This window comes from Corvus hawaiiensis, chromosome 17, assembly GCF_020740725.1.
Source record: "Corvus hawaiiensis isolate bCorHaw1 chromosome 17, bCorHaw1.pri.cur, whole genome shotgun sequence".
In the NCBI taxonomy this organism is placed as follows: domain Eukaryota; kingdom Metazoa; phylum Chordata; class Aves; order Passeriformes; family Corvidae; genus Corvus; species Corvus hawaiiensis.
The window spans coordinates 6864849-6892779 of NC_063229.1; the positions used below are offsets into that span (position 1 = coordinate 6864849).

The 27931-nt window shown below is 44.2% G+C and overlaps 1 protein-coding gene across 1 annotated transcript in view; it reads left to right on the forward strand.

Annotated features, from left to right (window-relative positions):
• Window positions 1–3704: 3704 nt before the first annotated feature.
• The window catches only part of TOP1 (DNA topoisomerase I), a 66697-nt gene continuing 42470 nt past the window's right edge, over window positions 3705–27931 (forward strand). The window contains exons 1-2 of the mRNA XM_048321786.1: window positions 3705–3839; window positions 4336–4360. Coding sequence (XP_048177743.1) covers window positions 3807–3839; window positions 4336–4360 — 58 coding nt within the window. The 5' untranslated portion in view covers window positions 3705–3806. The remainder of the gene's footprint in view (window positions 3840–4335; window positions 4361–27931) is intronic.

Sequence of the window (27931 nt, forward strand, 5' to 3'; positions counted from 1 at the left end):
TTCATATTCAGACGGAGGGGTTTTGTTGCTTGTTTTTTCTCCTAAAACATAAATACTAGAAACTGACTGCTGCCTCTGACAAAAGTAGAGATTTTTACAAAATTATACAAAGGAAAACTAAACAAGTGAACTTGGATCTGTGGGACTGCTAATAAAATTGAATGAGTTGGCAATGTTGTGCTCTTCCTTCTGCACTCCGAAACAAGCTCTAAGGCCTGAACTTTTGATCTTGTAATCAAAAATACCAAGATATGAGCATATTTAATTACCAATTCTGTTTTGCTTTCAAACTTGAAATGCACCATATAATCAAGTTAAATATAAAGGACAATTAACTGAAGGAACACAATGTAGATGGCTTCACTTGAGGCTAAAAGCAAGGCTTGGGAAGAGGGCTGTGGAGGGTTTAGGGGTTTGGATGTCGAGGTTTCTTTTCGTGCGGTGGTCCGTGCACAAGAGTGGGGACTCAGGCTGGAGCAAGGTGTAGGATCCTATCCCGACACAGGACTGCAAAGCTGGCCAGGAAAACAGCACCCACCCCTTTCTCCCAAAACATGCACCCTGAGGAGAGCATGAAGCCCCGAGTGCACCAGATAAATCAAATCTCACAATTCACGAGGATCAAGAACTGGAGGCTTTTCTACTGGTTTTATATCCTGGATGATTTATGATTTAATTTAAACACATAGTTTCCAGCTGTTTCTTTTTGCAGGCAATCACCTAGGCTACATTAACCCGATGGTGATGTACTGGTCCCAGGGAGCCCTGGAGAGAGACTACAGCACTCAGAGGTGTGAACTTTCCCCATTTATCTTGATGGGGTGTGCACAGCCTCGCCAGGGAAGCAGGTCCAAGCATGTTAACCCCTTCACTTCCAGCCTCCACCGTGGAAAGGGCTGGTGAGAATCACAGAATCTCCCGAGCTGGAAGGGACCTACAAGGTTCACCGCGTCTAGCTCCTGCACCGGACAACCCCAAGAATCCCATGTGCTTGAGAACATTGTCCAAATGCTTCTCTAACTCCGGCAGGCTTGGGGCCATACCACTTCCCTGGGTTGTACAGTGGTGTGTCCTGTACAAGCTTTCCTCTTTTTTGGGAGAGCCTCCCGTGTCCCAAGGAATGCCAGCATGGAAGGGGATGAGGGAGGTTCAGCCTCCTGGACGCTGGTGCTGCAGGTTATAGGTTTGGAGATCAGAAGGTTTTTTATCATACAGCTCATTGCAACAGCTGGGGCCAAACAGGTGTTACAGTTTAATGTGTTTTGAACAAGCTGTATATTTCCCTGCCTCTTGCATTCTAACAGCAGAGCAGGGGCTCCCTGCAGGCTCCAGGATAACCCTATGGAAGACTGGGGATAAAAGGGATCACACAGAATAGCTGGGTTTAGGAGGCAGCTCCGGAGAACACCTAGTCCGGCCCACTGCTAAAGCAGGCTCACCTACAGCAGGTTGCACAGGATTGTGTCCAGGTGGGTTTCGAATGGCTCCAGAGGAGGAGACTCCGTGTAGCAGATGGGAACCAATTCCTGGGAAGAGACAGCTCACTCTGGCTCCAGCACGGCTGTCTCAGCTGCAGGTTTCCTCCATGGCATGAGCAGTGTTTGACAGCAGAGCACAAGGCTTTGCTTGTCACTAATGGCTCTGGCACTGCTGCCATGGGAGTGGTCGTTGTCAGGACCTGAGGTACCAAATTGGGAAGCTCCCTGTTCCTTCGGGGCTCTCCCATCTGGCTGTCAGCAGGCTCCTGCAGGCAGCACAGCGCTGAGCCTCTCGTGTGCCGGTTTCGGGGGCTCTGCTTTGCAACCAGACGTGCTTGCAAACGCCTGTGAAGGTGGCAGCTGCTGGAAGGGGCCGTGCTGCCTACCCCTGCGCAGGGCTGGCTGCAGCTGCAGCGTGCTGGAGAGGTGGTGGCAGGTCCCTTTCTTGTGGCAGGCACAGCCACCTGAGCAGGGCTTCTCGGGGAGACAAAGATGTGAGATTCAAAGTGAGATTGCTGCTTCAAAGAAGCAGCTTTTAGGAATTGCTAATGTTGGAAGCGGGAGGTGCCAGCCCGCTCCCAGGCTGTCCCAAAAGACACAGCCCTGTAGCCCTGGATGGCAGCAAGGAGGGGCTCAAACCCAGAGCAAAGCCCGCTTTCACCTCATTCTTGTGAGCCAGGGACATACACCTCTTCCCGGTGTCTGAAACAGCCCTTTCATTATGTTTGTATTTAAAAATCTAACAGTGACTAAAGCAGTTTGCATAATAAACAGCTCCAGAGCCAGAAATATTTGCCTGCTCTCGGTAAAAAAAGGAAGTCCTCAGATCCTCTTCTGAAGACGGTAAGAAAGTGACAGAGTTTTCCCTTTGCAGGATATAAATATGCAGTGCAAATAGGTGGCTGCTGTCACTGCTTACATTTTGATGTATCTCTTCAGATAGCCTGGCAGCGCCAGGTTATTTTAGTGTCAAATCAAAGCTCTGGTTGTGTAAAGAAGCTGAGGAAAGGTACAGTCTGTGTTGCAGCAGAGGATGGAAGCTCCAAGAAGACTGGAGGCAGTCCTGTGAGACACGTACCAGCCATGCATACTAAACCTGCCATTTAGTACACCGACAAGAAAACCTGTTTATAAGAGCTGCTGCGGAACAGAAATAAATGTCTTCAGATTTGGATTGGGGAAGGAGGGGTGTTTTTCTAGGCAGGCACATGCTTCATTATCACATCTGCTAGAAGAAAATAAAGCTTTGGCCCCCTTTTACCCTCCATTTCCTTGTAGGAGAAAGAAATTAAAGAGCCTGCTTATGCCAGAAGAAAAACCTTGCGGGCTGATCCCTTTTTAATGCTCTCGTATGCAATGCACCAGTGCTGTCCTTGACTTAAACGAGTCAAGTGAGCCCAAACCTGCCTGATCTGCATCCCCCCTTAGCATCACCCTTATCATCTCCCCGTGGTTCCGGCGGCCTCCGCACTCCAGCCTGGTGCGGTGGCGTACAGAGATTGATAGCAAGGGGTCAGCCACACAGATAACAGAGACTGATAACGAGGGGTCTGTGGGACAGGTGTGCACACCCCCGCTCGCCTCCTCTCCCTTGGAAACGCTCACATTGCCCAGGAGCTGGTGCCTGTGGAGGGGTCTGGCGCGGTGGGACTTCACGGGAAGCCCCGAGAGCCCCCGAGCCCGTCCCCCCCCAGGGGCTGCGAGGCCGGGCGGGGTGCGGGGTGTCACTGCGGGGTTGTCGCGGGGAGGCCGCGGAAGCAGCTCCGCCAAAGCCGCCCTCACCGCCATGCGGCCCGGGGGCGGGGCCGACGGGGAGGGGCGGGGCTTGTATGCAAATATCGGCGGCGGGGCGGGAAGTGGCGCATGCGCACTGCGCGCACGGAGCGGCACGGGTTCTTACACAATGCACCGGGCCCGGCAGCCGCGGGGAAGGGGCGGGGCCTCGCATGTAAATGAGGGCCGGGTTTTGCCGCGCTATTGGAGGAGGGAGAGGAAGGGGTGGGACCGGATATGTAAAGCAGCGAGCCGGCGTCGCGCATGGTGGGGGGGCGGCGGGCCGGAGCGGTCACGCCGGCGGGGCGTGGCCCACATGCAAATCATGCCGGCTCCGGGGGCGTGGCTCGCATGCAAATACGCGCGCGGCCGCGTCCCACCCCCTGCCCGTCAGCCCGCTCCCCCGCCGCTTTAAAAGGCGCCGCGCCTGCGCAGAGTGCCGAAAGCGGGACTTAGTCTGTTACACAACCGCGCTGCGCTCCCCGCGTCCCGCTCCGCCCGGCGCTCCTCTGCCCGCCGCTCCTCCCGCTCCGCCCGGCCGCCCGCGCCTCCGGCATGAGCGGGGACCAGCTGCACAACGATTCCCAGGTGAGCGCCCCGTGCCCGCCCGCGGGGCGCGCTCCCGGGGGACCCCCGCCGCGGTGCTCGCATCCCCCCGTGCCGGCCCCGGGCTGGCCGTCTCGCCACCCCCTGTAATCCCAGCGAGGGGACCGTGCCCTGCGGCCGCTCCCGCGCGTGTGGACAGAGCCCTGTCAGCCCGGGTGTTCCCCCGCGGCGGCATGGGGGGCGGTGGGAGCGGGGGCCCGCGTGTGACCCCCTGGCTGGGCGGAGAAGGGGAGGGGGCGGCTGCCGCGCTCCCCCGGCTCGCTCCCCACTGGGGGGCTCGGGGAGGGTCTCCCCATGAGCTGTGTGGGGGCCTGGGGGCGCTTCACCCGCTCTCCCATCACCTTCCGCATCGCGCTGGGCTTTTCCCATTTGGTATTTAATTCCCCTAAAAATGAGGGTGTGGGCGGGGGTGGGGGTCCCCCAGAGCGCCGCGGGCCCGGGCGTGCTGACGGTGTGTCCCTGTGTGCTCTCCCCGCAGATCGAGGCGGATTTCCGAGCGAACGGTGAGTGCGGCCCCGGCGCGCCCCTCGCACAGACATGGCGTCCCAGAGACTAAGTCCCGGCTCCGCGCTCACCGGCCCCATTGTTCCCATCGAGCTGCCAAAAGCGCCCCTTTCCCGCCGGGATCGGTCCCCCCCGACCCCCGCCGCCCCGAGTAGGGGCACCGCAGGCCCGCGATCCGAGCGCAGCGGCTCTGCCGGGGTCGCCTTTGGGCCCCGATTCCTCCCTGGAAAGTCGCCTTGTCGACGGTCGGGACTTAGTCTCTGCGCCATTTTCTTTTTCTCTCTCTCTCTGTGGCTTTTCTCTCCTTCTCCTCCTCCCCGAGCTGCCGCCGAGCCGCCTCTGCAGAGGCACCGGGCCGCCATCCCCGGCACCAGCCCCTTGTAACCGAGCGGAAAGCAAAGTTTTTAGCTAAAAAAAAAAAAAATTTAAAAATCCCAAGTCGCCCTTTTTTTTTTTTTTTTTTTATCGCAGGCTCCCTCCCCCCACTGCTCCCCGTCTCTGTTCCATTGAGGGAATCCCTCCCTTCCCCTAAAATGAAAGGTGATTGCAACATGTTGCTCTTTAAAAGAAGCTGCTGCATCCATTTTAAGATCAGTCTTATTTTCTTCCTTGCTGTTTAAATGATGTGACTTTACCTTGTTGGGTGGGATTTTTTTAAATTAAAATACAAACCTACTTTAAAAAAACCCAACAGACCACAGTGTAGACAATTCCAGAAAGGTAGACAGCATCACTTCAGGGACTTTGCAAGCTAGCTTCATTTTGTTCAGAAACATTTACAGGAGTCCTGTAGTTTAATATATATATACATACATTTATATGTAGTTTTTTATATATGTATATATTTATATATGAATATATACGCTTATCTGCCTATGTTTATATTCCTGTATACATACAGACATACAATATTATCTTTTCTAATCAGTCTGATGACTCCTAACTTTTTCTGATAATTTATTCATTTTCATAGGAAGCAAGCTAATTGCAAGCCTGCCCCATTTGATAGGTGTCACATTGAAGGGCTTAAGTAGGGTGAAGGGGAGTTGAGGACATACAACCAACCTTTGTGTGTGTGTATTACTGTCACTGTGGGATGTGTGAGGAGCTCTGAGCTGTCCTCTGATTGCCGAGGTGGTAGAGGACAAAAAAGGTGGTTGAAAATATCTGCTTGACTTATAGTTACACTGATTTTTAGAATGCTTTTCTGGATGATGTCCACGTGCCTGGTTGCTTTGTAAGGCTATTGTGTGTAAATATTTACAGATCTACGCTTTTGAGCACCTTTCTTTCTGTCAGTTCATTGGAATGTGATCGTGTGTGTGCAGCAGGAGCAGACAGTATCAAATATGCAGGCTTTGAACTCTTTATTTCCATTCTGAATTTATAGTAGGGCTCTATGAATAATTCTTATTGGGGAAAAAAGGGTGCCATGGATTTCCAAGAAGTACGAGTGTAACTCTTGAAGCAATTTAAATATAAGCTTATATAGGAATGCTTGTAGCCTTCTTATGCTGTAAAATACTTGCTTCATCTAAGGATCATCTTTATTTAGGGAAAAACACTCCCTGGTAAGCTTTAGTTACTTAGTATACTGTTGTACATAGCGGAAGTGATGTATATTTGACCTTTTCACTCCAGCTTCCAGTGAACCTTTTAGAGGGGGTTTTCTCCTCGATTGCGATCATGTGCTGTTTTATCCTTCTAAGAGTTCTAGTCATACAGCTCTTAAAACTCCTGTGGTTTTTATTTCTGCCATGTGTTGGAGGAATTCAATACAGAAATTCAAAGTAAGACACCTTGATGGAAAAACTGAATTCCTGGTAAATTGGGTGCATCCAACAAATCCATACCAGTGTAGGTATCAGCACCCTTTCCCTCCTATTGTAATTATTTATGGCAGTCGTGTAACATCATTGTTGCTGATCAGAGGCCCCTAAACCCCAAAACCCTTTTCAGCACTGGAAGGTATGTGTAACCCTGTTAGTCTTGCTAAGGGAATAATGCTGAATCGACACTGCCTGCTCTGACCCTGTGACCACCCCTGATCTCCCTGAAAACCTGTCACCTCTGCTTGCTCTGAGTCTTGTTTCCTCTGCACAGGAGTTCTTTGCACTCGTGTGTCAGGAATTTTCACGCGCAAATCCGAGAACAGCGGTTCTTGTTCAGGCAGAGCACTGATGTTCTTGCTCTTATTTTCTTGTTTTGATGCTATTTAGTGGCAAAGATTAGGAGTAGGTGGTAGGAATCTCAAGTGCTGGGTTTTTTCCCCCCAGATATTTAGAATTGGTTTGTTCTTTGATTATTGTCAGGCAGTGCTAAACAGTAGAGCCAAACTCTCCTTTTAGGCCTCCTGTACTTCACATTTGGGGGAAGGGAAGTTTTCTGGGGGCTGGTACTGATTCATTCTAAATGTTGAGTGTAGCAGCAGTAAACATTTTTGTTAATAAAGAATGTTTTGGGTGACTTTTGGCTAGTGTATCAGTAATAGGGCAGCTTAAGCACTTAGAAGCTTCCTGTTGTTATTAATGTTCCTATCTGGGTCAGTGGACACACTACCTCGGGTTGTGGTCACACAAGTTGTTGCAGCTGCAATAGGTTGGGTGGATCTGCCCATTGCAGGTCACCACGGTGCAGCCTGGTTGTAGCTGGGAGCCTGGATCTGGTTACACACCCGTTTCATTGATAGCAGGGTAGTGTTGGGTATGAGAGAGGGTGCCAGCAGTAAATATGTGTTCCTGGCTATTTCTTGTCATTAAATAGCCAGATCACTCTAAGCAAGAGTGTCCTGGGCAAATTCCAACTTGAGTAATTGCATTCCATCTCAATATCCAGGTTCTTCCTCCTGCTTGGCTGTAGTGGGTATTTTCTTCACCTTAGCTGTATTTTTAGTATCCGTACGCATTGCAAAGAATTTTCCATGTTCAGTCCTAGCAGTGCCTGTTTGCAGACCATGCTGAGAGCGGTACTGTGCTGAAACAGCAAGCCTTTTCTGCAAGTAACATCCTTGCAGTCTTCAGCATTCAGAAGGGAAATGGAGCCTAAAACTGTTGTTTCCAACTACAGCTTGGATGCTGAAAATGTCCCCACCTCCACAGTTTGGATTCTATTGAGTTTTGCCTTGAAGAGCTTTGTTACTCAGGTTGGATGTAACAACCTCTTACTACTGAGGATAAATGTTGAGACTAAAAGCAATTTATCTTGACTTTCAGCTCTCCCATTGTGTTTGCAGAGTGCAGTAGATAAAAATTACTTTTGTTTGCAAAATAATCAAATTGCATTCCAAAGCTACTAAATTCCGCTAACTGCTATTAGTGCCTTGGCTGTTCAGCAGCTTGTGATCAGAACTTGTGTAAAATCCAGAACTGCTCAGTGTGGAGACTGAGGACATCACCCCAAGCAGTGCTTTTTGCCTCCAGTTGATTTGGCCAGTAATGTTAAGATGCAATTTGAGGTCAAGGATCACTGGGGTAACCATTACAGTGCATTAAGAGGAGTCAAGTGTGAATTTGTCCAGCATCACAGAGGTGGCTTCTGGAATTCAAACATGTTTGAAGGAGGGGCTTGCTTTAACAGTGAGTATTTTTTGGGGGGAAGAAAACCGAAGCCCTTACTGCTGCAGCATCTTATCAGGAGCTGGCAGGTTCCTGTGGCCTGTTGGCCTGTTGTGTTCCTGTGTTGGCCCAAGCGCTCATGGGGCATCTGTGTATTTATCAGGCTGGCACCATGAAGGAATGAGCAAGAGGGAAATTCAAATTAAATAACAGGAGTGCTGAACCAAATGCCTTACAAGTTAAGGAATTTCAGCACGTTTTGTGTTTTGCATTAAGTTCATGTTTCATGTATGACAGAGCTGTGCAATAAGAGGTGTGGGTGATTTAAATGCTAACAAACTGTAGAGCAACATAGCAGAGATCTTTAGGATTTCTCAGTGGTTGTGAAACAGTCTGTTGGAGACCAGATTTGTGCTTCCTTGCTGCTGCCTTTCCTGGCGCCTTCTGGATGGGTGAGAGTTTTTTTGAAGGAGAGCAGGGCCACTTCTGGCATAGGGCTGTGTGTACCTTAGCACTGCTGTTAGACCCACTGTGCTAAACAAACTGCACGGATTTAGGAAGTGTGAAGGCACTGCCTGTGGTCTGTTTGTGTGTGTGACATGTCAGGGAGAAGCTCTCTTTTAAGTTCCCTGGGAGCACGTCTCATGCATGCTTTAAATGTCAAATGTTTGGCAAGGGATCCAAAGTACAAAAGGTAGTTAATGGTGTTTAGGTGCAGATTGATACCTCTGCTGAAAATTTCCTCTGCCTTTCCTGTGATACATGGAGAGGAGAATCCAGAAGAATGTAGCTTGTTCTTTCCTTGCATCTCTCCCTGCCTTTGCTTCAGACTGCAGTGCTGGTGGTGAGCCTGCATTGTGGGAAGTGCTGCCCACAGCCTCAGAACAATGCTCGGGTAGTTTTAAGTCTGCAACCACTTAGTTTTTTATTTCAGAAGTATTTTACATAAGACGCCAATCCCTGCAAAATTTCTTAATTTTGTTCTTGCACTGATTTTCAATATGTTCGCAGCAATCTCTCTCAGGGCTTGTTAGGATATAACAGTGTAGCTTCACTGTGGGAATCTTCAGATTGTCATAGGTGACAGTACTCTGAAGTAAATTGATCATTCATTACACTTCTCAGAAATGTAAATAAACGTGCTGTTGGTAAGCTGCTCTTCACTATCATGGGCTACATAAGTTGGTTGCATCTATTTTCCCCAGCAGAAGCCTCTGAAGGGTTTTGCTAGAGAGACCTTGAGCTCTGTTGTGTTAATTGTTCTGACACATTCAGCATTTAGGTTAAAACTTAATGGGTGTCTGGTGGGAGTGGGGAGTTGAATGCATGTCTGGGAGCTGCAGCCAACTTGTGTTTTTGTTAAAACTCAGCAGAATTACTTAAATGTGCTGGAAGATGTGTTTCAGGGGTTAATGGCCCGTGTGTTTCTTCCTCTTAGCAGGTTTTCTTAAAATGTTTTTCCTTTTACTCCAGTGTTAAGCACTCTCTGTTATTAATGTGTTATCAGGGCTTCTTTGTTTACTTTGTAAAACATGAAAAATTTTGAACCAGGGGACCAGTGTAAAAGTGTGCCTTTTTTTACATGGCTTCGTGTAAATTAGACACACAGCTCATAAATGTGATCAAGCACAAATCAGATCTAATTTCATTTACAACTGTGACTTCAGATATTCGTTAGATAGTTCATTGAATTCCAACCTCCTGAGTTGCACTGTCAGCAGAAACTGCAATAATATGTAATTATAGCAAGTACTTAACATCTCATTGACTCAAATTCCTCTGTTAATGATTTCACTGGATTCCTGTTGAAGTAATACCTGCTGAAGTAGCACAAGCCACTGCCCTATTAGAGGGAGGCTCCAGGTCAGATTCTTCCTAGTGCTGTAAATTGCTGTAGTTCTGCTAAAATCAGTGGAGCACTGACAGTGTATCTGCTTTTTTGTTATGGGACTGCAGGGATGGGGTTTAATATCACAGTGACTATTTAAGAGAAATACAATTTAACCTGGGAAATCAGTGCAGATTTTTTTTTTCCTGTGGCTTTTCAAGATGGGACAGTTTCTCTTTCAAGTCTGCTTGAGCTGGTTGTGCTGGTACGGTTTGTCCTATCCTTGTAGGACGTGTAGTCATTCACAAATATTTATTGCCTTATTAAAATGAATTGGTTTTGTGGCTGACAGTTTTATAAATACTGCTCCACATTTTATAGAAAACCTCACACTCCAAAACATGGGAGCAAAATCTGTTTAGTGTTATGTTCTGCCTGGGTTTTTGAAGGTCTGTGTCTTAGCTTTCCAAATCTGAGAGAGGATTTTCAATGTAGAAATCAGTGTTTACCACCTTGCTGTCCTGGGACTGTCCCTTTTGACAGAGCATATGACAGATCTGCCTGTACCTTCTCCCTGCAGGACTCTCTGTTCTGAGCTGTTCAGCGCTGTCAGCATTTAAATAGGGCTCATCTTTAGATTTCAGAATGGTTCCTCCTGTGAAGGGAACGGGAGAAGGGTATGGGCTTGCTGTGGTTTCAGCAGCGAGTTTGCTGCTGTCCTGCTCTTCTGAAAAAAACAGTAGAAAATAAATTTAAAACCCAGTTCATTGCTGCAGTAGGATTACTTCTTTTAAACAGTGTTCCTAGTTACTGCTTACTCTTAGTCCTTACTCCACCTGTAACTGCCTGCTCCAGGGAGCTCCTCTGTGTGTGCTCTGGTGGCTTCCACTGTCCATCACTAGCTGAACACTGGAATTACTACAGCGTGGAAGTGCTTTTCCAGGCAGAGCAGAGAGAGCCTTTTCTGCTGCAGGATCCTGCTATTTCCTAGCTCAGCTGAACACGTTGTAGTAGTGGTTTCCCGGTGTGTATGAGACTACAGTATTTTTAGCACCGCGTTTGTTCAAAATGTCCTGGCTGACATAAATGCTAAATAGTTCCAGTGGTTTATAGTTGGAAATATTTTCATCTTGAATGCTAGCTTTTTAAACTAATGATCTTAGTCAACTGCAGTAATATCTTGTGGTGTCACAGCAAGAGTTAGGACATTTGGAAGGTGATGTGAAAAGAAATGGTGGAGTTAATTTTGGATTCTTGTGACCTGCATGGTAGAAGGAGGATTAGAAAATCTTTTTGGCTTCAGAAATATGAGCATACCTGCATGTTTTCAAGTGGAAATTTGGTTTCTAAATTTGACTTCTGTAGCTGCTCAGCTGATGGACAAGTGAGAGCTCCAGAGTTGAGAATGAAAGCGGAGAATATGGAACTGTAGTCAGTCTTCCTGAAATTTGTTCTTTTGTAACACATACTTAGCATCAACAATTCTCAGACTTCTTTAAGATGAACGTAGGACTTTTTAAATCCCTGTCTGTGTCAGCAGGAACGGTGGCAGGAAATACAGTTTTGTGCCAATAATCTGGGAGATCCTCCAACACAACTGGTGGAGATCAGACTTGATGCTTTTGGGGATGTGGGAGACCTTGGCAATTAGTTCTCTATTAATATTAATGACAGAGATGGAGTTATGTAATGAGGGAAGATGAGTAGGAGAGGGACAGTGGTTCAAATGAGAATTGCCTCACAAATTTTCTAGTGCTGCCACAGAGTTCTGGTGATGTTTTCCATCATGTCAAGGCCTGTTTCTGTGCTAGAATAAAATACTGTACAGGTGCTTCACCCTGGGGAAGTTCCCCTTGTTTCATGGCTGTTGCTTGAATCTCAGCAGCTTCTCTTGAAGGTGGTTGCAGCAGTAGTTCAGTTTGGACTAATGGCTTGCACTGACAGCTGCTCTGTGTTTGGGATCTGCCTGTTCCCAGTATGAAGGAGTCCCAAGGACGGACAGCAGCGAGCATGCCTTACTCCTGTCTTGGGAAGTTCTGGAGGTGGGGGCTGGAAAACGTCTGAAATGCTTATCTTGATGGGATGGGGGCAGTGCAGGCTCACTGGAGGCACAGCAGGAAAGTTGGTTTAGGTGCTTGTCACTCAGCCTCAGCAGACAGCGTCTTCTTGAGGAAAAACCCCCTGCATCTCCACCTGAAGTACTTACATCCCTTTCTAAGTTTGAAGGTGGTGACTTCTGAAATTGGGATGATGGCAGGATAAAGAGGGACAGCATCAGACTGTTGGGAAATGGTTTTAATTGGAGGCTCCAGTCTCAAAGAGACAAAAGTTGCTTCCCACAGAGCTTCCGATCGGTAGATGGTTTTGGATTCCTTATCGATATTTTTTGACGTGAGTGTATTTGTTCATGTTCACAAGCTTGCCATATGCTTTGTGCAGTTGTGAGCTGTGTGGGTGTCCCTGTATGTATTTTTATCTTATACCTTCGTCAGAGAAGGAGCTTTTTAGGGAGTGTTAGCAAGACAATGGCTTCCTTCTCTATCAGTGTTGCAGAGTGCTGAGCCTCATGGTGCCCACCAAAAGATGGAGATTTTCCTTCATCGTTCTGCCCAGCATAGACATGTTACAGACAGATGGACATTCATGGAATTCAGCTCTGCAGCAGAGTAGTGCTGCAGCTGCCTGGATCTTTCCATGACAGGAGAGAGATTGATTTCTGCCTCAGGAAAGCTTGGAGTGTACTTGTAACTTCACTAAAATATTTTGATCAGTCTGTGTAACTCATCTCCAGCTGTGTCCATTAAACACATGTTCCATGATGGGGACGTGCTAGTGTCCTGGTTTTGGCTGGGATAGAGTTAAGCTTCTTCATAGTAGCTGGTACAGTGCTGTGCTCTCGGATTTAGTTGAGAATAATGTTGTTACCACACTGATGTTTCAGTTGTTTGGACGCCTAGCTAAGTGCCTGCTAGGTCTCATCAGCTGCAGTGTACAGCTGACGGTCTTTTCACACACACAGCATTCAGCACATAGTGCAGCTTTATTTGGGGGAGAAATACTCTTACATTCTCAATGAAGGCATGGTTCTGGTTCTTCAAGATGTCCATTTTTCTTCCATAATGCTATCTTTCAATGATTTTCTAAAAATAAGACCCTGGTGGCTTTTATTCCTTATTGCTCATTTTGTAATCCCAGTCACTGATTTGTGTAGTGTTACTAATTTTTGCAGCAAGCATCCAGGACCTCAGTAGTTGAGTATTTTGCTGTGTTTAAGAATAAATCATAAGAAGAAATTAAATACGAGGTCTGATGTTGAACATGCATAAGTTGCATACAGCTCTTCTGTCTGAAACTCACTGTTTGGCTGCTCTGAAATAAGTTTTACCAAATGCTTTGGAATTTCTAAAGTGTTGGGATTACTCCACTACTCAGTGTATGCGGCAGGAAATTGGAAGTTGTCTTGTTTCCATCCAAATGTCTTGTCAGTTTGTTGCAGCTAGCTGTATGGCAGTGTCTAAATTGAATAATTTAAAGAATTTTTAGACACTGGCCAGAGATGTGGCTTCATAGTTAAAAAGTCAAGAAAATAATTCCTAGGAATGGAGCAATCCCCAAGTGCAGATAGCTTTTTAATTTTTTCCTGGCATTTGTCACATGCTCTGCTCTGTTGCCTAACACAGCTTCTGACACGAGAGCATGAACTTGTAGAGTGTTATCCAGAATATTTTTTCTTTCATTTGTCACTTCTGTACACATTTTTAATTGAACAACATTGCATCAGCTTTTCCTGTGCATGTAACATGGAATAGATGACCTGGGCTTCAGAGCCAGGGCAGTGTACTTTAGTTGAACTTTTTATTGACGGCAATATTTTACTACTCAAGGCTTATCCTGGTATTTGAACAAGGGCCAGATTGTCAAAACAGCTGCTCCTCTTCCTCTGAGGTTGCGCTTTCTTGTTTTGCAGAGGTGGCTTATAAAGACCCTTTAGGAGAGAAGACTCTTCAGTGTTTTTTCCCCTTTGAACTACAGTGTCTGTTGCAGATTTTTCAGTATCTGGAGGTAGAGTTGAAAAATGTGATTTTCTAGCTAAAATGCGGAGATTTCTGGAGTTAGGGTTTAAACACAACTGGAACAGTTGTATTTTTGTGGTCTGTGAGCAGTTTTAGGAGGAGAAAAGTACAGGTGGTGCCAGGGCACAGAATTTGTTCCATACAGTCTCTTTGGAGATAACCAGGTGGGAAGGCTGTCTTCCTTCATCTGCTCTGCAATAGATGCAAGAGGATAGAGTTTGTGCTGTCCCTAGGGAGATTAGTAGCTGATAAGTTGGCAATTCTTATTCCAGCTTCTGGTTTGGGCCAGCTGTCGGCGTGTCTGGCGTGCTTGGTGCTCTGCTCAGGATGTGACGGTGAAGGGTTGAATGTGAAGAGAGACTCTCTTGAAGCTGAAGGCAGGAAGCACTGGGGAAGGACATTTTGTTACTCATGGATGCTATGTCTGGGTTTAAGGTCCTTTGTGCTGTACATTGTTATCCTGTCCTAAGGCCATATTGTTTAAATAGACAGCACAGTGGGGGAAGAGGGAGTACTATGCTCTTCTCAGAGCTGGAGAAACCGGAACATAGTGGGAGTGATTTTTTCCAGCACTGAAATAGATATAAAGCTGTCTGGCTGGGACTGAGATTCAGTTCCATCTTGGACATTTGCTTCTGATTTTTAATTCCTTCTCCATCTGAAGACTAAGGTGCATATCAAAGGGCAGCACAAAAAAAAAAAAAAAAAAAAAAAAAAAAAAAAAAGGAGCTAAGGAGCTTCTGCAGTTTTAGCATATTATTATATGCAAATCTCATCTCGGGATCTAAGGTGTGCATTTTTTTCTGTGGTACTACATTATTTTACAAATACTTATGATACAATACAAATTATACAAATTACAAATGTTGTGTGGAGGGTTCTGCAATTAGTGAAATCACTGGGTTTGCAATAGGGAGACAGTGGCTTCCTGGTTTGTATGCAGGGTTCTGGTATCAGGTACGTCAATCTCTTGCACCATATAGGCCACCTTGCTATGAGTGTCTCCTAACTGAGCCTGGAGCAATAGGAAGAGCAAATTATGTCTTCTCCCAGTTTGTGAATGCTGGCAAGTGTGTGAGTAAGATCAGTTTTTGGAAAGATAAAATGGCTGGGATGGGCAGGTACTGGTTTAAACTTGCCTTAGGAAGGCACCTTACAAGTTAGACGAGCACTCTCCAGTTTAATCCAGCCTTTTGGAAAATGGGAAGCTGGAGCTCTTTGGAGATCCATGTGAAGGGGATGATTCATTGCAACACAAGCAGCGTGTACAAAATGGAGAGATGGAGTAGAGCTAGTGACGTACTCTGAGGTTTGTTCTCTAGAATTAATGACCACCAGATGGGGAATAAAAGGCTGCCTGCTTTTCTTCTGAGGACCGGGAATGTCATTGAGGCTGTTAAAATGTGCTGTATCTGTGGTAATGCTGCTTGTGCACAGCAAACCCTTTGATGTGTGGATCAGAGTTCGCTTTCCTTGCTGGTGTTTCCCCTCAACACTTGGGTTTTAGAATGGGTTTTGGCTGAAGATGAGATTCCTGCAGTGTGGTTTACAGTGCACCTCAGGGATACAGAACAAAAGTCTTTGAGTGCTTTCTGCAGTAGAAAAACTAACGTGCAAGTTGTGTTCCAGTCTAAATGGCCAGACCCAGGGGCAGTAGGTTCATGTGGGCAGAAATGCAGTGCAAGAGATGAACTCATAACAACAGTGACCTTGATTAACTTCTGCAGTGTTGCCCAATCCCACTGTAGGTGTCATCTCCATCTAGCTTTGCAGTAAGCAAGGCACAAATCAGAGTCTGAATGTCAGTGCTGTTAAGTCTTATACTTGCAAGTTGTCATCCTAGAAGTGTGTAGGTGTTTGGGTTGCTTCGTCTTGCTCCATCAGATGGGACATCTCTCCAGCTGTCCAGGATACCTTTGGACGAGAACGTGGAGAACGTTTGCATTTTTCAAGAGCCTTTTATACTTTTGCAATCTCCTGTCCTCCTGCCTTCTTCCTACTCCAAAGCCTGGAAGACTGTCAGAGGAGCCATCATCTTGTCTGAGTCATGTTATCATAGCTGTGTATGTCACCTGCACTTCATTAGGGAACATAAGCAGGCTGTCCTTGAAATACCTGTTTTTATGAGTAGATAGAGTCTTCTAATATAAAATATGCTGCTCTCTGGATTTTGGTAGCTGTCATGAACAATGTTTTTCTTTTGTCATCAAGTAGGCTTATTCAGCATCACCTGTATCGAAAGGAAGCTGCTTTCTGGGTTTTAGGCTGTTGTAATCGTATAGATATAAAAAGTACAGCTTGGCCCTTGATGCTCTGTGCTTGGCAGCTTTAGTTGTCAGCATGTGGTCTTGGGGGAGAGCGCAGCACGGTGTGGTTTAGTTTGCCCCAGTCTTTAGCTTGTCTTGCACTAGATGGAGCCTGCAGCTGACAATAAGATGGCTATCCCAGTAATTTAATTCTTAAATTGAATCCTGGGCACAAGGCAGAAGCAGTTGAATTGGTGAGTCCATCATTCTCTTGTTTCACAAAAGAAGGTGTAAAGCTGTTGTTCTGGAAGCACTGCGTTCTGTCTAACACATTTCCCCCGTTCCTTCCTGTCCTGCCTTGTTGTTGAGACTTCTGTCCATTGATGCATAATCGTCAGTTTATGGTTTTGCTCCACATCACTGTCAAAACATGAGCTTGTCTGTGCACAGCAAAACATGAATTTACATTTGAACCACAGCCTGAGTTAAAATACTCCTTCTCTGTGTTCATGAGTGGGCCTCTCCTGCAGCACTCATCCTGGGCAATATTTGCCTCTTTCAGGAATCTGATAGATTTTTCTTCAAAGCTGCCAGCGTTGTCTTTGCACACCAGCTGAATCTGGTCTGCGTGCACTTAGCAAGCTGAGTACCCTGGTGCTGACAGCAGGGATAGTGAGTTCAGCAGGGGCTGAACTGCATCTCCCAGGAGTTAATCTGTGCTTGGGCTGTGCCCATCGCTCCTCAGTGTACTTGGTGAGAACAAGAAACGATGCTGACACCACGGCCGCGTTTCTGAGGGATCGGGAGCTTTGCTAAGTCTTTGTGTACTGAAGTGAGGGTGTATTTTTAAATGGTTTCCTTTGTAGGGAATGAAGCTGTGGAGCATTGTTTTGTGAAATAAGTCCCCTGTAGCTGTATTTCACAATAACATGAAACAGTGTTCAAAACAGATGTGAGCCTCATTTATTAAGGGCAGAATTAATTTGGTTTTAATTTAAGTTTTTGTGGTTTTTACCCTTTTTTGTAAATACCCCATCCATTCACCCTAGCATGGGAGCCTCATGCTCAGATTCTAATCCAGAATAAGAAAACTTGAATTCCAAAGGGAATTTGTTAGTGTTTGGGTTTTTTTCTAAGGTGAATTTTTATACTGTCTTTTTGTGTGTATTAACATTTTAATCTCACCAGAGCTCTGGAATTAGTCTTTGGCAATTAGCTCCATAGGTAACCAGAGCCAAACAAGCCCTGACTTTACTTGTTTTTCCCCAATACTAAGAGAAGTATTTAGAAATGATTGTAGTACATCGACTACAAACAAGTATAATGGTAATTTTTATCATAGTAGCTTCAGAGGCTGGAAAAGTAAGTTTTTCCACTGGTTTTCAGTTCAAGAAAGATATAGTGTTCAGAAGGGCTTTCTTCTAAGCATCCATGAAGTTTAGTGCAGATTTGTGTCATTTCTAGGTTTGTCACAGATCTGTTATTTCTGGTTCTGAAGGTGGAGCCATTTGCTTGCTCAGTTCCTCATCCTGTAAGCTCAAGCTCTTTCTTAAATCTTAACTGTCTCCTCCCCATCACTGCCAGGTATTCAGATAGACTCTGTAGGTGGTGTGGTTAGCACTTTGTAACTGCAGGTATGTGATTTCCCAGATCCTGTCATCTGAATGGGTTTAGTTATGTTCAGATCAAATTACTTGGGGAGATTGCTACGCCAAAAAGGCACAGACTTCAGTTGTCAGGCTTCTTTGTACACCAAGAGTCAGAAGATGTTTCCTTCCTGTAGGTCACTGCAGTTTTCCCTTGCACTTAATCCACCCAGAATTACCCTTGTACATCAGACATGCACGTAGTTCACAAAGCACCCTCTTACGGAACAAATTCTGGGCTTGACCTTAATGTAGACTTTACATAGTAGCAAAGTTAGATTTTTTTTTTTTTTTTTTTTTTTTTTTTTTTTTTTTTTTTTTTTTTTTTAGCATATCATGCTTGGTCTTAGCAAATTGTCTCCTTGTTTTACTTGTCTGTGCTTATAGCTTTCACTTAGAGAAACTGCAATTTTCCTTTTTATCAGGATAGCTGTCTTACTGTGAAGTGTGACATGATTCCACTACTTGTCACAGAGACTGCAGTGACCGAAAATGTCTTGTTTTGTATTTTGATCTCAAGTAACTCATGCTCTAAAGTCTCTTATTGTGAAAACCTAATGCTGGACTGTTTCTCTGGTCGTAGATTATTTCTTCAGCAGAGACTACTGCGCTGCTCCGCCTCTTAGACGCACAAACATGCTCTTAGGAAACCAGGTTGAACTTACATTGTATCCAACAAATTTGGGGTATTTAGTCCGGCATTACAAGAAGAAAAGTATTCCTGTTACAAGCTGTTACTTAATTCTCGATTTTATTGAACCTTTTTTCAGGAGTATCTTGATCTGCTGGAGCAGCTGCTTAGTTTTGAGAGTGGCATGTGAAGCTAAGCATCTCATGTTGTTTGTAATTTTCAGAATAGGTTATTCACAGTTACTTTCTTCTGGTGTTAGGGCTACTTGTCATGTAGTTTTCCCCACTGATGGGCTCTGTTTAGTATTACACAGTCCATTAATGAAAGCAAAAGGCTCTAGGTTTTCATTGTTGGAGCCTTTTTACATCTGATAGGATCAAGTAAAAGGTGATCACAGGTTGCAGTTGTGACCACAGGAAAAGCGCAAGTATTCCCTGGTCTGCTGGAGACGGGAGTACAGGAAATAGGATAATTGTTAGTTCAAAAATAACTTGGAACACTTTAAAACTTGCAGAATAATGTTGCTGAAATGCATGGAAACTCAGATTAAATGTATTTGGGTATTGCAGTTTCAGAAACTGCTGGGGCTGCTTTGCACTCCTGGGTAAAGCTGTACTTGCTCAGAGGAGAGTGAGCCTTGCTCTCTGCTGGATACCTGGATAGTGCTCTCATTCCCAGATGTGGTTTTGTCTAGCACAGGCTTGAAATACTTGGAAAATCAGGGTAGGAGGGAATGGTACAGCTGCTGCTCTGGGCTCTTTGTGTAGGAGCAAACTGCTAAATCAGCTGGAGTGGCTGCAGCTTCCACGCTGGTATTAGTCCTTCATGTAAAATTGATAATAAATTTTAATAGATGTAGTGATTTAATTTTGACTCCAGTAAGAATCATAATAACTTTTAAAAAAATGGTCTCAACATATATAAAACTGGCAGCCAAGAAACTTAAAAATATTTCATAGCCTTACAGCTGAATCATTCAGGCATAAATTATGAGATTGTAAACAGTTTTGATGTTCATCTTGTTTCCTTTGCCTATTTCTGCTGTCAGATAATCAAGTGGAAATAAATATTTCCTAATGCATTGGAATACCTCTGAAAATAAGCTATATAACTTGGGTACTCACTTTAGGTTATATTAAAGAGGAATAACACAGTCTTGAATCTTAATGGTCGCTTCTGTAGTGCTCATCCTTTTTCAAGCATGTTTCTACTTCTCTCACCAATCGACCTTTTAAAATTATATAAATAATATTAGGTTCCATGTTCAGAAAACATAAAAAGTAGAGAATGTGATTATGTTGCAGTAGTTGTAAAGCAGAAGCTCTGATATGATGGGGAGCCTTTAGCTAAGCACTTGGAGTTTGAAGTGTAGTGATAAATGAACTTGTGATGGCACTTTGCACCTGCAACCTATTCCCTTTGGTTTAAACAGCTGATTTAGTGACTGTGGTAGTGGAAGGCATTTGAAAGCTAAAAAGAGAAAACTGTTTCCACACCTTGTTATATATAGGTAAAGAAAGGACTGCTCTTAAAATTAAGGCACAAGGTAACCAGAATTGATTCAGTTCAGTTTTTAAGGACTATGCTTGCTTTCTTTTAGATGGGAAACAAATTACATAAATGTTTCCTCTCCTTCATGTCTTATTCAAGGCAGATTTGAGTTATTCATGGCGTGGTATCTGAAAATGTTGGCTGTGTGTTCCATGAAGAGATGCCAGCTATTAGGTTTTTTTTTTTTTAAAAAAAAAAAAAAAAAGCAAACAAAACCCTACCAAAAAACCTTACCAAACTGATAATACATTGCATGGAGTTTTTTAATTGAAGAAGTTAGGAGTGTATCATGCACAATAATGTAGCCACAGCCTTTTATACTGTGTCAATAGGTTATGTTTTATATTCAGGTATCTGTAGTGGTGTGATGTAACAGTTGTCAACTAGGGAGATTTGGCCTGGATTTAACATAATAAACAGATTACAGCTGCATGAAGAGATTAAAATCAGTGACTTAAAGTAACATTTTGTAAATTGAAGACTTCCAGTTTAGTGCACCGTATCTAGGAGCTGTACTTATTAAAATACTGCAATCATAGTCTTACTTTAAAGCTGCTCTGTCGTACACTGCTCTGCTGATCCTTCTTTCTGTGTCCTCTTTCCCTTCCTTCAGAAGACTCAGGAGTAAAGAAGTGCAGAAATCTCAACTGTCATTAAACATTTACCTTTTGCTTACTTTCTTGTGTGTTTTAGCTGGAATCAGATTTCTTATTGAATGCTAATTGTGGTAAAATCCACTTAAGACAGGGGAATTGCATTCCCTCCCTTGACTTGATAACGGGACTTGTGGCAAGGCAGACTCTGGTGATGAAATGCTTCTAGACACTGCTGGAATTGGCCTCTTGTGGGTGAGTGATCAATTAACTCACCCACAATGGGGGCAGAGGTGAAATCAGACATGAAATCAGAAATCCGTTCAGTGCAGCCCTACACTTTAAAGGAATCATTGTAGATAGGATGAAAAAAAGCCCCAAAACAAAACCCAGCCAAAAAACCCGGCTGGGATCAGTGTGGCAGTTGCTCCTACAGAGGAACCAGCTTAAGTGTAATAAAAGTAAGTTCTTGGTCTTCTGAAACAAACAACTTCTAAGATTTTGGCTATGCTACTCCATTCAGTTCAGCTTAATAGGAATGATACTAAACAAGTAGTAGGAGAATAATCTGATTCCAGTGCATAAAGCAAGTGGTACTGCTTGGCAGAGGTGATTTAAATCTTCTGCCAGCCACTTTTTTTTGTGTTGTGCATTCAATTTACACTCTAAAACCAAGCATTGCAGAGGCTTGTTCCCAAGGGTGCTGCCTCTGAAGTCTTTCCTCCCTACAGCAAGCAGAAGACCAGCACTGGCCAAAGCCACATGGAGTTGTCAAGGGATGGTTAATAAAAGGCTTTGAGCAAATGCCATTAGAGCCTCTCCCTGAGGACGCTGAGCGTGTACCACTCCCATGTGTATAAACTGTGTGATCGTGGCTGCTGACACAGGCTGGCCATCCACTGCTGCAGCAGAGGCAGTTCAATGTGACTGTGGTTTTTTTTCCCCCTGATTTGTTAAATTTTTCCTTGGGGAGAGCTCTTGTTCTGGATTAAACCCAGGAGAGTCAAACACACCAGCCCTGTCCTTGTGTGGTGTCAGTGTGAATACAGGCTCTATGTGAGCTGCTCCTGGGACATCACTCTTGTGCTGAGGACGTGTCAGGATTTCAGGTAGTCTTTACAAGAAATTCTTTTCCATGAGTCCAAGTACAGTAGTGATTTACACAGCCAGTGAGAGAAAATGTTTTTCTAGTTGACATCATCGCAGGGTAATTACTCTTGACAACACAGCAGTCTTCTTGTTATCTACTACGGTTTTTAAACTTATGCCTCAAAGTAATATCACCCTCTTTTTTAAATGTGGCTGAAGTCTCTGTTATCATCTGTAAGGACTAGGAATTGTAGTTGTTTGCCCCTGTTTTCTCCTGGTTCACCTTGTAAGTTTGCGTGCAGTAATCAGCTGTTGCCTTTGCATCACAAATTGTGCTGTTTGCACCTTTCCTGTCTAATGATGGTATAAAGAGCATTTGGAGGCGGAAGGAGCTTGTGCTGGGGGCACTGACTCAGTCTGTGGATGGTGTACAGAACATGAAGTTCTCTTGTCTGCAGTGTGAAGTTGTGACAGATTGCACCAAAAGATTCTCTTTGCTCTTGACCCAGTCTGTTGAAGTAACTCTCAGGGCTGTTCCTGGGGCAGTTCTTTGCCAAAAATCTCCCAAAGGTGATTCAGCTCTCACCTACCTGTGTCTCCAATGAGGCAGCAGCACTGTCACTGCATGCCTTACTGGAGGTCTGGGCTTAATTCTTGTGCTGGAGCTGAGCACAGGCTGAGGTTTTCTGAGCTCAGAAGCAACCAAAGAGTTAAAGTGCCTCTGGTGTACGTGCGCTTGGTGTTTCAGTCCACCTGGCTTGCACATGAGAAGGGATTGATGAAGAGTAATGTGTTGTCCCAAAAACTCTGCAGCCCAAATGGTTAGCCAAGAGCTCATAAAGGAAGATTCTTGCTAACCAGAAAAATAAGGGGTTTGCTTTAGATAACGTTGAAGTAAGGGACAGGTTATCTCCTGCAGTCCCTGATAGCTCCGAAGTCTAAACAGGGCTGTAAATGTTGGGATTGCCCTGTTTGCTCGCCTTCTGCCCTGGTTCTCCAGAGGCAAGTGCCCCTGGTTCTTTCTCCTCAGCAACTCGTGGGTGACCCTGGGCAGTTCGTTTTGTCTCTGTCTCCGGCACATACGTCCCTCGGTGCGGTGGGTACCTCCCTCCCTTTGTCTCTTCCCGAGAAAAGATTTTGTGTGACAGCACCGCGTGACAGTTTGTGCACTAAGCTGTGGATCTGTGCTAAAGGTTGGTGTCTTTCTGACTGTGAAAATAGGATTAGTCCCCCTTGCATTATCTATTTGAATGCCCTGAAATTTTACCCTCTTTCATAATTTTAAGCTAGTTTTACACCCCTGGATGCCAGACTGGTTTGTGAACAATTGTCCAGGCTTTCCTGGCGAGTCCGTCTGTGCTGCCGTGCTGGTTATGTTAACTGTGTTTTGCACAATAGGGAAGTAACGGGGGAGAATTTACAAAAGCCTGAGATTAGATGGTGTAGTAAAAGTTTTTAGTATTAGTAGACCTAAAATCCACAAGGAACCTGCTTTTAACAACTACTTTATCAAAACCTTTTCCTTCCCTGTCGATTTGTAACAGCTGTTTGTGCTCAGCCACAATCACTTTATATACCTGTAAGTCCTTTGGGATCCCAGTCCTGTATATTTGTGTATTAGCAAATGGGGATGCAGATAGAGCTACAATGAGTGTAAAGCTTTTGAAACCTGAGAGGTAACTACAATCAGACTTGTTCCCGCTAGATCCTTCTTGTTCTCTTTAGATCCCACTCTCGGCCTTGTCCCGGCTTCCTGATGTGCAAGAGTGTCAGCTGTGGCTGTTAAATTTTGAGGCAAAAGTGTGTCTTAGTTTTGCTTCTTTTTTAAAAGATGGACATGCAGTGCAGAGCTTTGTTTGTTCATGTGGTTGTAGACTCATAAAGCCATAGGAAAAAATTGCTGAAACTATTTCTAGCCCAGTAAGGAAAGGCAAGGAACTCCAGTTCTGAATGGAGGAGGCAATGGAAAATAAGTACTTCACTCATAAGAGTGTAGCCTTATAAGAATAAATACCACTAGGGACAAGAATGGGTTTGCTCTTGTTTCCTTAGGAGTCTACTCTGGACTCTCCTCTCTTCGTGCCAGCACAGCAGCATTTTAAGCTGTTCGCTGACGCTGGTCATTTCCCTGAAGTTTTAATTTGCTGTTCTGTTTTATTCTGCTTTGTTAGTGGAAACATACTAATGGGTTTCAGTCTCTGACTCTTATTTATACAATTACAGGAGAATGTTTTACATCTTGGGAATCCCTGGAAACACATGTTTCTGTTCACATGGAACTTTTTTGGTTTTGAATGCAAATAATGGATTGAAACTTCATTGTTGCCTCTCAGTTGGGAGCCCTTTGGCATGTGTAAGAAGCAACTATTAATTTAGCCTTTCTGTACTGATCAAACATGTATTTTCATGCTTTATAAGGCTTCCTTGGACTCGTTCCTTTTTGTAATATTGTCTCCTGCAATTTTACTTGCAGTGATTTTATGCATTTGTTACACAGCAGCTAAGATCTGCTGTGGAGCAGGTGTATGTGAACGTGCCACCTCTTTGAGAAAAGGCCATGTAAAAAGGTGCTGACAAGTCATTAAACTTGCTGCTTCTGTCTGCACCATTAGTTGTTTTGTTGCAAAATGCCTGTAGTGTAGCAGTTTCTTAAGGTCAGCATCCCTGTATGCCACACAGCTATCTCAATTACTTAAGCATTAATTACCCACAGAGTATTAGCTATTTCCCCAGCAGGTGAAAAAATGAGGTGCACAGAAAATAAGCAATTAATCCAGTGTGGCTGAAAAAAAACTTGAAGAAGGGCTCAAAACGTGCACTAAGAGTGTCTGTCCTCTTTCTGAAGAGGCTCTTACAGCATGTCGTGCTTTACCTCCCAAGCCTCTGCAGTCTGGGTGAGACTGATGAAATGCCAGCAGTGACATTTGCTTCAGGTTAACTTCATGTCCCAGAGGCTCCAGTCACACAAAATAGGAGTTATCAGTCAGGTTTTTTTTCTGGCATCCTTAATGTCTCCCTGATAAGCTTTTAATATTTGGGGTGTATGGACAAGTGTACACCCCAGCTTGCTTTGTCCTGTGGCCGCCATGTGCTGTCCCTGTTAGCAGTGCTGTCACGTTGTTTTACCTCTCTTCCTTAGATTGAAGTTGTCCTGAGGTTTCAGTGGAGGAAAAGGTGCGTTGATCTTGCTTTGCAGACTTTGTGGTTTTAACGACCTGTGTGATATCCTTGCTTGCATACTAAAACTTTACTGGAGCATAGGGGAACTTCTTGAGAAGTTGGTGGAGCTGTTCTAAAGGACTGAGAATGACTGGAGACAATTCTTTTCTCTATCCATCTGTCTTCATTCTCCTGTCAAGAGTCATCACCAAGTCATTCCATTGGTTTCTTCTTTTCCCTCTATTCAAAAGCAAGGAATACTGGCCCTTCAAATTACAAGATTAATGAAGAATGCAGTAACTAAGGGGTCTGTCTTGTTCTAAAGCCAAGTTTCCCAGACCGGTCCTTTTAAGGAAAAAGACATAATATCTGTCTGGCCCTGGAGTATCTTTTGCCTCAAGTAACTGCTGAAGTGTGGAGAAGGGTTGTGAGGTCATTGGTTTTACTCTCTTTCTATACTATCTACAAAAGTACTAAGTTTCCAAGCTTTGGCAGAACTGGTTGCAATGTGATGTGGTCAATTCTGGCTCAGCCCAAAACGAGTTTTGTCTCAGAGTAAATATAGTCTGGGAAATAAATGGACTCAAATCGATTCAGTTGTGCTGTATTTCTTCATTTGAGCCCTTAGAAAAAGGAAGAATGCTCTCTGGCAGAGTTTTACTTTTAGTAATGAAGTTCCTGCCCTAGAAAGGAAAAACTGTTGGGTTGTTCTGCTGTACTTCTCCAGACTCCCTTTTTGAGTTTTCACGACCTTTTTTCTTCTATTTCTTGTAAGATTGGAAAATGAATGGCTGCAGATCTAAGCTTCACAGTAAAGGTCTGCTTTGTATATTCCACTTGTGCTTAGTCACAGTTAGTTTAGTTGTTTTGCAGTAAACTATAAAATTCAGATTTTATCTGGTTTGTGGAGGGAAACAGTGAAGTGCTGAGGTGTCAGCATCCCTGAGCTGCTGTACCTGACCCAGTGAGGCACCTGAAGTGAAATAACCCTGTGATAGCACAGTAACTTATTTCATTTGAATTTGACTTCAAGAAGGATTTTAAGGATTTCGATTTCTGTAGCAATGTAGATTGTGGAGGTATCTTTATAAACACTGGTAAAAGGTTTTGTGTCAAGTTGTGTTTGAAATGTGTATCTTTGCCATTAAGTGTGGCATTATGAAATGAGGAAGCAGAAGGCAGACAGTCTTGCTTCAGTATCATGGTAGTTTCTTTTTTGACTGAAACCCCAGATACTGCTTCTGCTATTGAATTTCAGACTTAGGTTATGGGAGACTCAAGTGGTGGTTTCGCTGTTTCAGTCACTCTCATTTCAGTATTCCAAATGTTTTGCAGTGAGTTATTGCAGAAATAAACCAGCACAGCAAACAGACCTGCAATACTTTTCCAGGACAAATGTTTTATGTGTATTCTGTAGTTGTGTAAATAGGGCCAGTAAGTGACATAGCCAGTTTCACATGGGAAGTTTATTTTAGATTACGGTTTTCTACTCCAGTGTATCATCCACAATACCGTCATCTCTCTGAACAGTGCCTGCTGGGTATGATTTTCTGCTCTTGACACGTGTAGCTGTGTAGAGAGGTTTTTCAGTTTCTGTACCTTTCATAGGTACACTTTGGTTTTCTTTGTCTGCCTTGCTTTATTGGGAAAAGCATTGTCTCCCATACCTACCTGCAGTTCTGATTTCTGTCCGTGAGCTTTTCTTCTCTCTTTTCTGAGCTACAGCAATGTCAATCCATTTAAATAAATTCCAGAAATGCTGTTTAATTGATTACTGGAACACCATGACCATAATGTGACTTCCTCTAACTGGAATACAAATATTTTAGAAAAGTTTAGACGTCTTCCAGATTACTTAGGTGGGATTATTGTACGTGGGTTTAAAGTTGTTAAATCAGAACACGTAAAGTCAGATGACTTGTCCAGAGTTAAAACCTGTTTGAGGGTTCCTGTGCCTCAGACCATGCCACGTTCTCCATATGGTGGTTACTCTGAGCCACACAGGGCCTGCAAATGGGGTTTTTTAACTGCACCATGTTTGCTTTCTCAGGCACGATTTATAAATTGACCAGCACCTCATAGAGTGACCTTTGCACGTGGGATTACATTGCCTGTTTAGGTAATGTACTATAACCCCGTCACTATCTGTGTTAAAGATCTTGGATAATGACTGAATGTTACACTCTTTCTGCTTGCTGGTATCTGTATATTGTAAAAGTTACTGCAACACTAGACCATTCTGGTCAGATGCCAAGGGCAAAAGTATGTGTTCTTTGCCAGGAACATGAATAATATTTTAGACACCTTGGACTACATTCACATGTTTGAACATTCATAACCCTTTCTGGCATCATTTCATCAACTAAACTGCGGTCATTTTAATAGTAGCCTTTATATACAAAATGTAAGAAATTAAAACTCTAAAAGTAATATGATTTGACAAAATAAATGGTAAAAAAAAAACCCCAAGCTTGAAAGTAAGACACCTTTTTCTGATAATCTGCATTTTAAGATGCATGCTTAAAAGGAGAGCCTTCAGGGGAGGGAACAAATCAGTAAAATCCTTTCATTTAGACAATAATAAAGAGACTTTAAGCTTTGCTTACTATTGCATCACAACCAGTGAGAAGAATTCAGCCTAACTAGTAAAGAGGCTGCTGTGGAATACGTGGTCTTACCTGAAGGGACTGATGATTTCTCCAGTGACAGGAAGTATTTGAACTTGACCGGCTTTTGAACCTAATCCAGTGTTAGAGTTACCTCACTTTCAGCTGCATAATTTAGCAGTGGAACTGGAGAAGTGTTTTTTAAGACTCTTTTCTACTTTCCAGAGAGGCTGAAAAGGCCCTGCTGGTTTCCTCTCTGCCAATAGCAAAGGGTTTCTTGCTCATGCTTCAAGTTGAGTACAAGAGAGAGCCCTGTACTCGTACACACCAGTGATCCTGAAATCCTTGAGAGCCCGTTTGCTTCTCTTGTAACACGTAACTAACACTGAGGCACTGCATTTAACTCAGGGCAGAAATTTCGGCCACTCATCTGAAGTAGAAGTGTTACTGGAATAACAAGAAGTTAAAAATGTTTTCCTTAGTTGGTAACAAGATGGATTTTTCATGCTCTGTCCTCAGATTTTGGGCACAGATTGCAATCCCAGGAATCCAGAAGGCTTAAATCACCTTTCTGGACATCAATGTAGAGAAGTA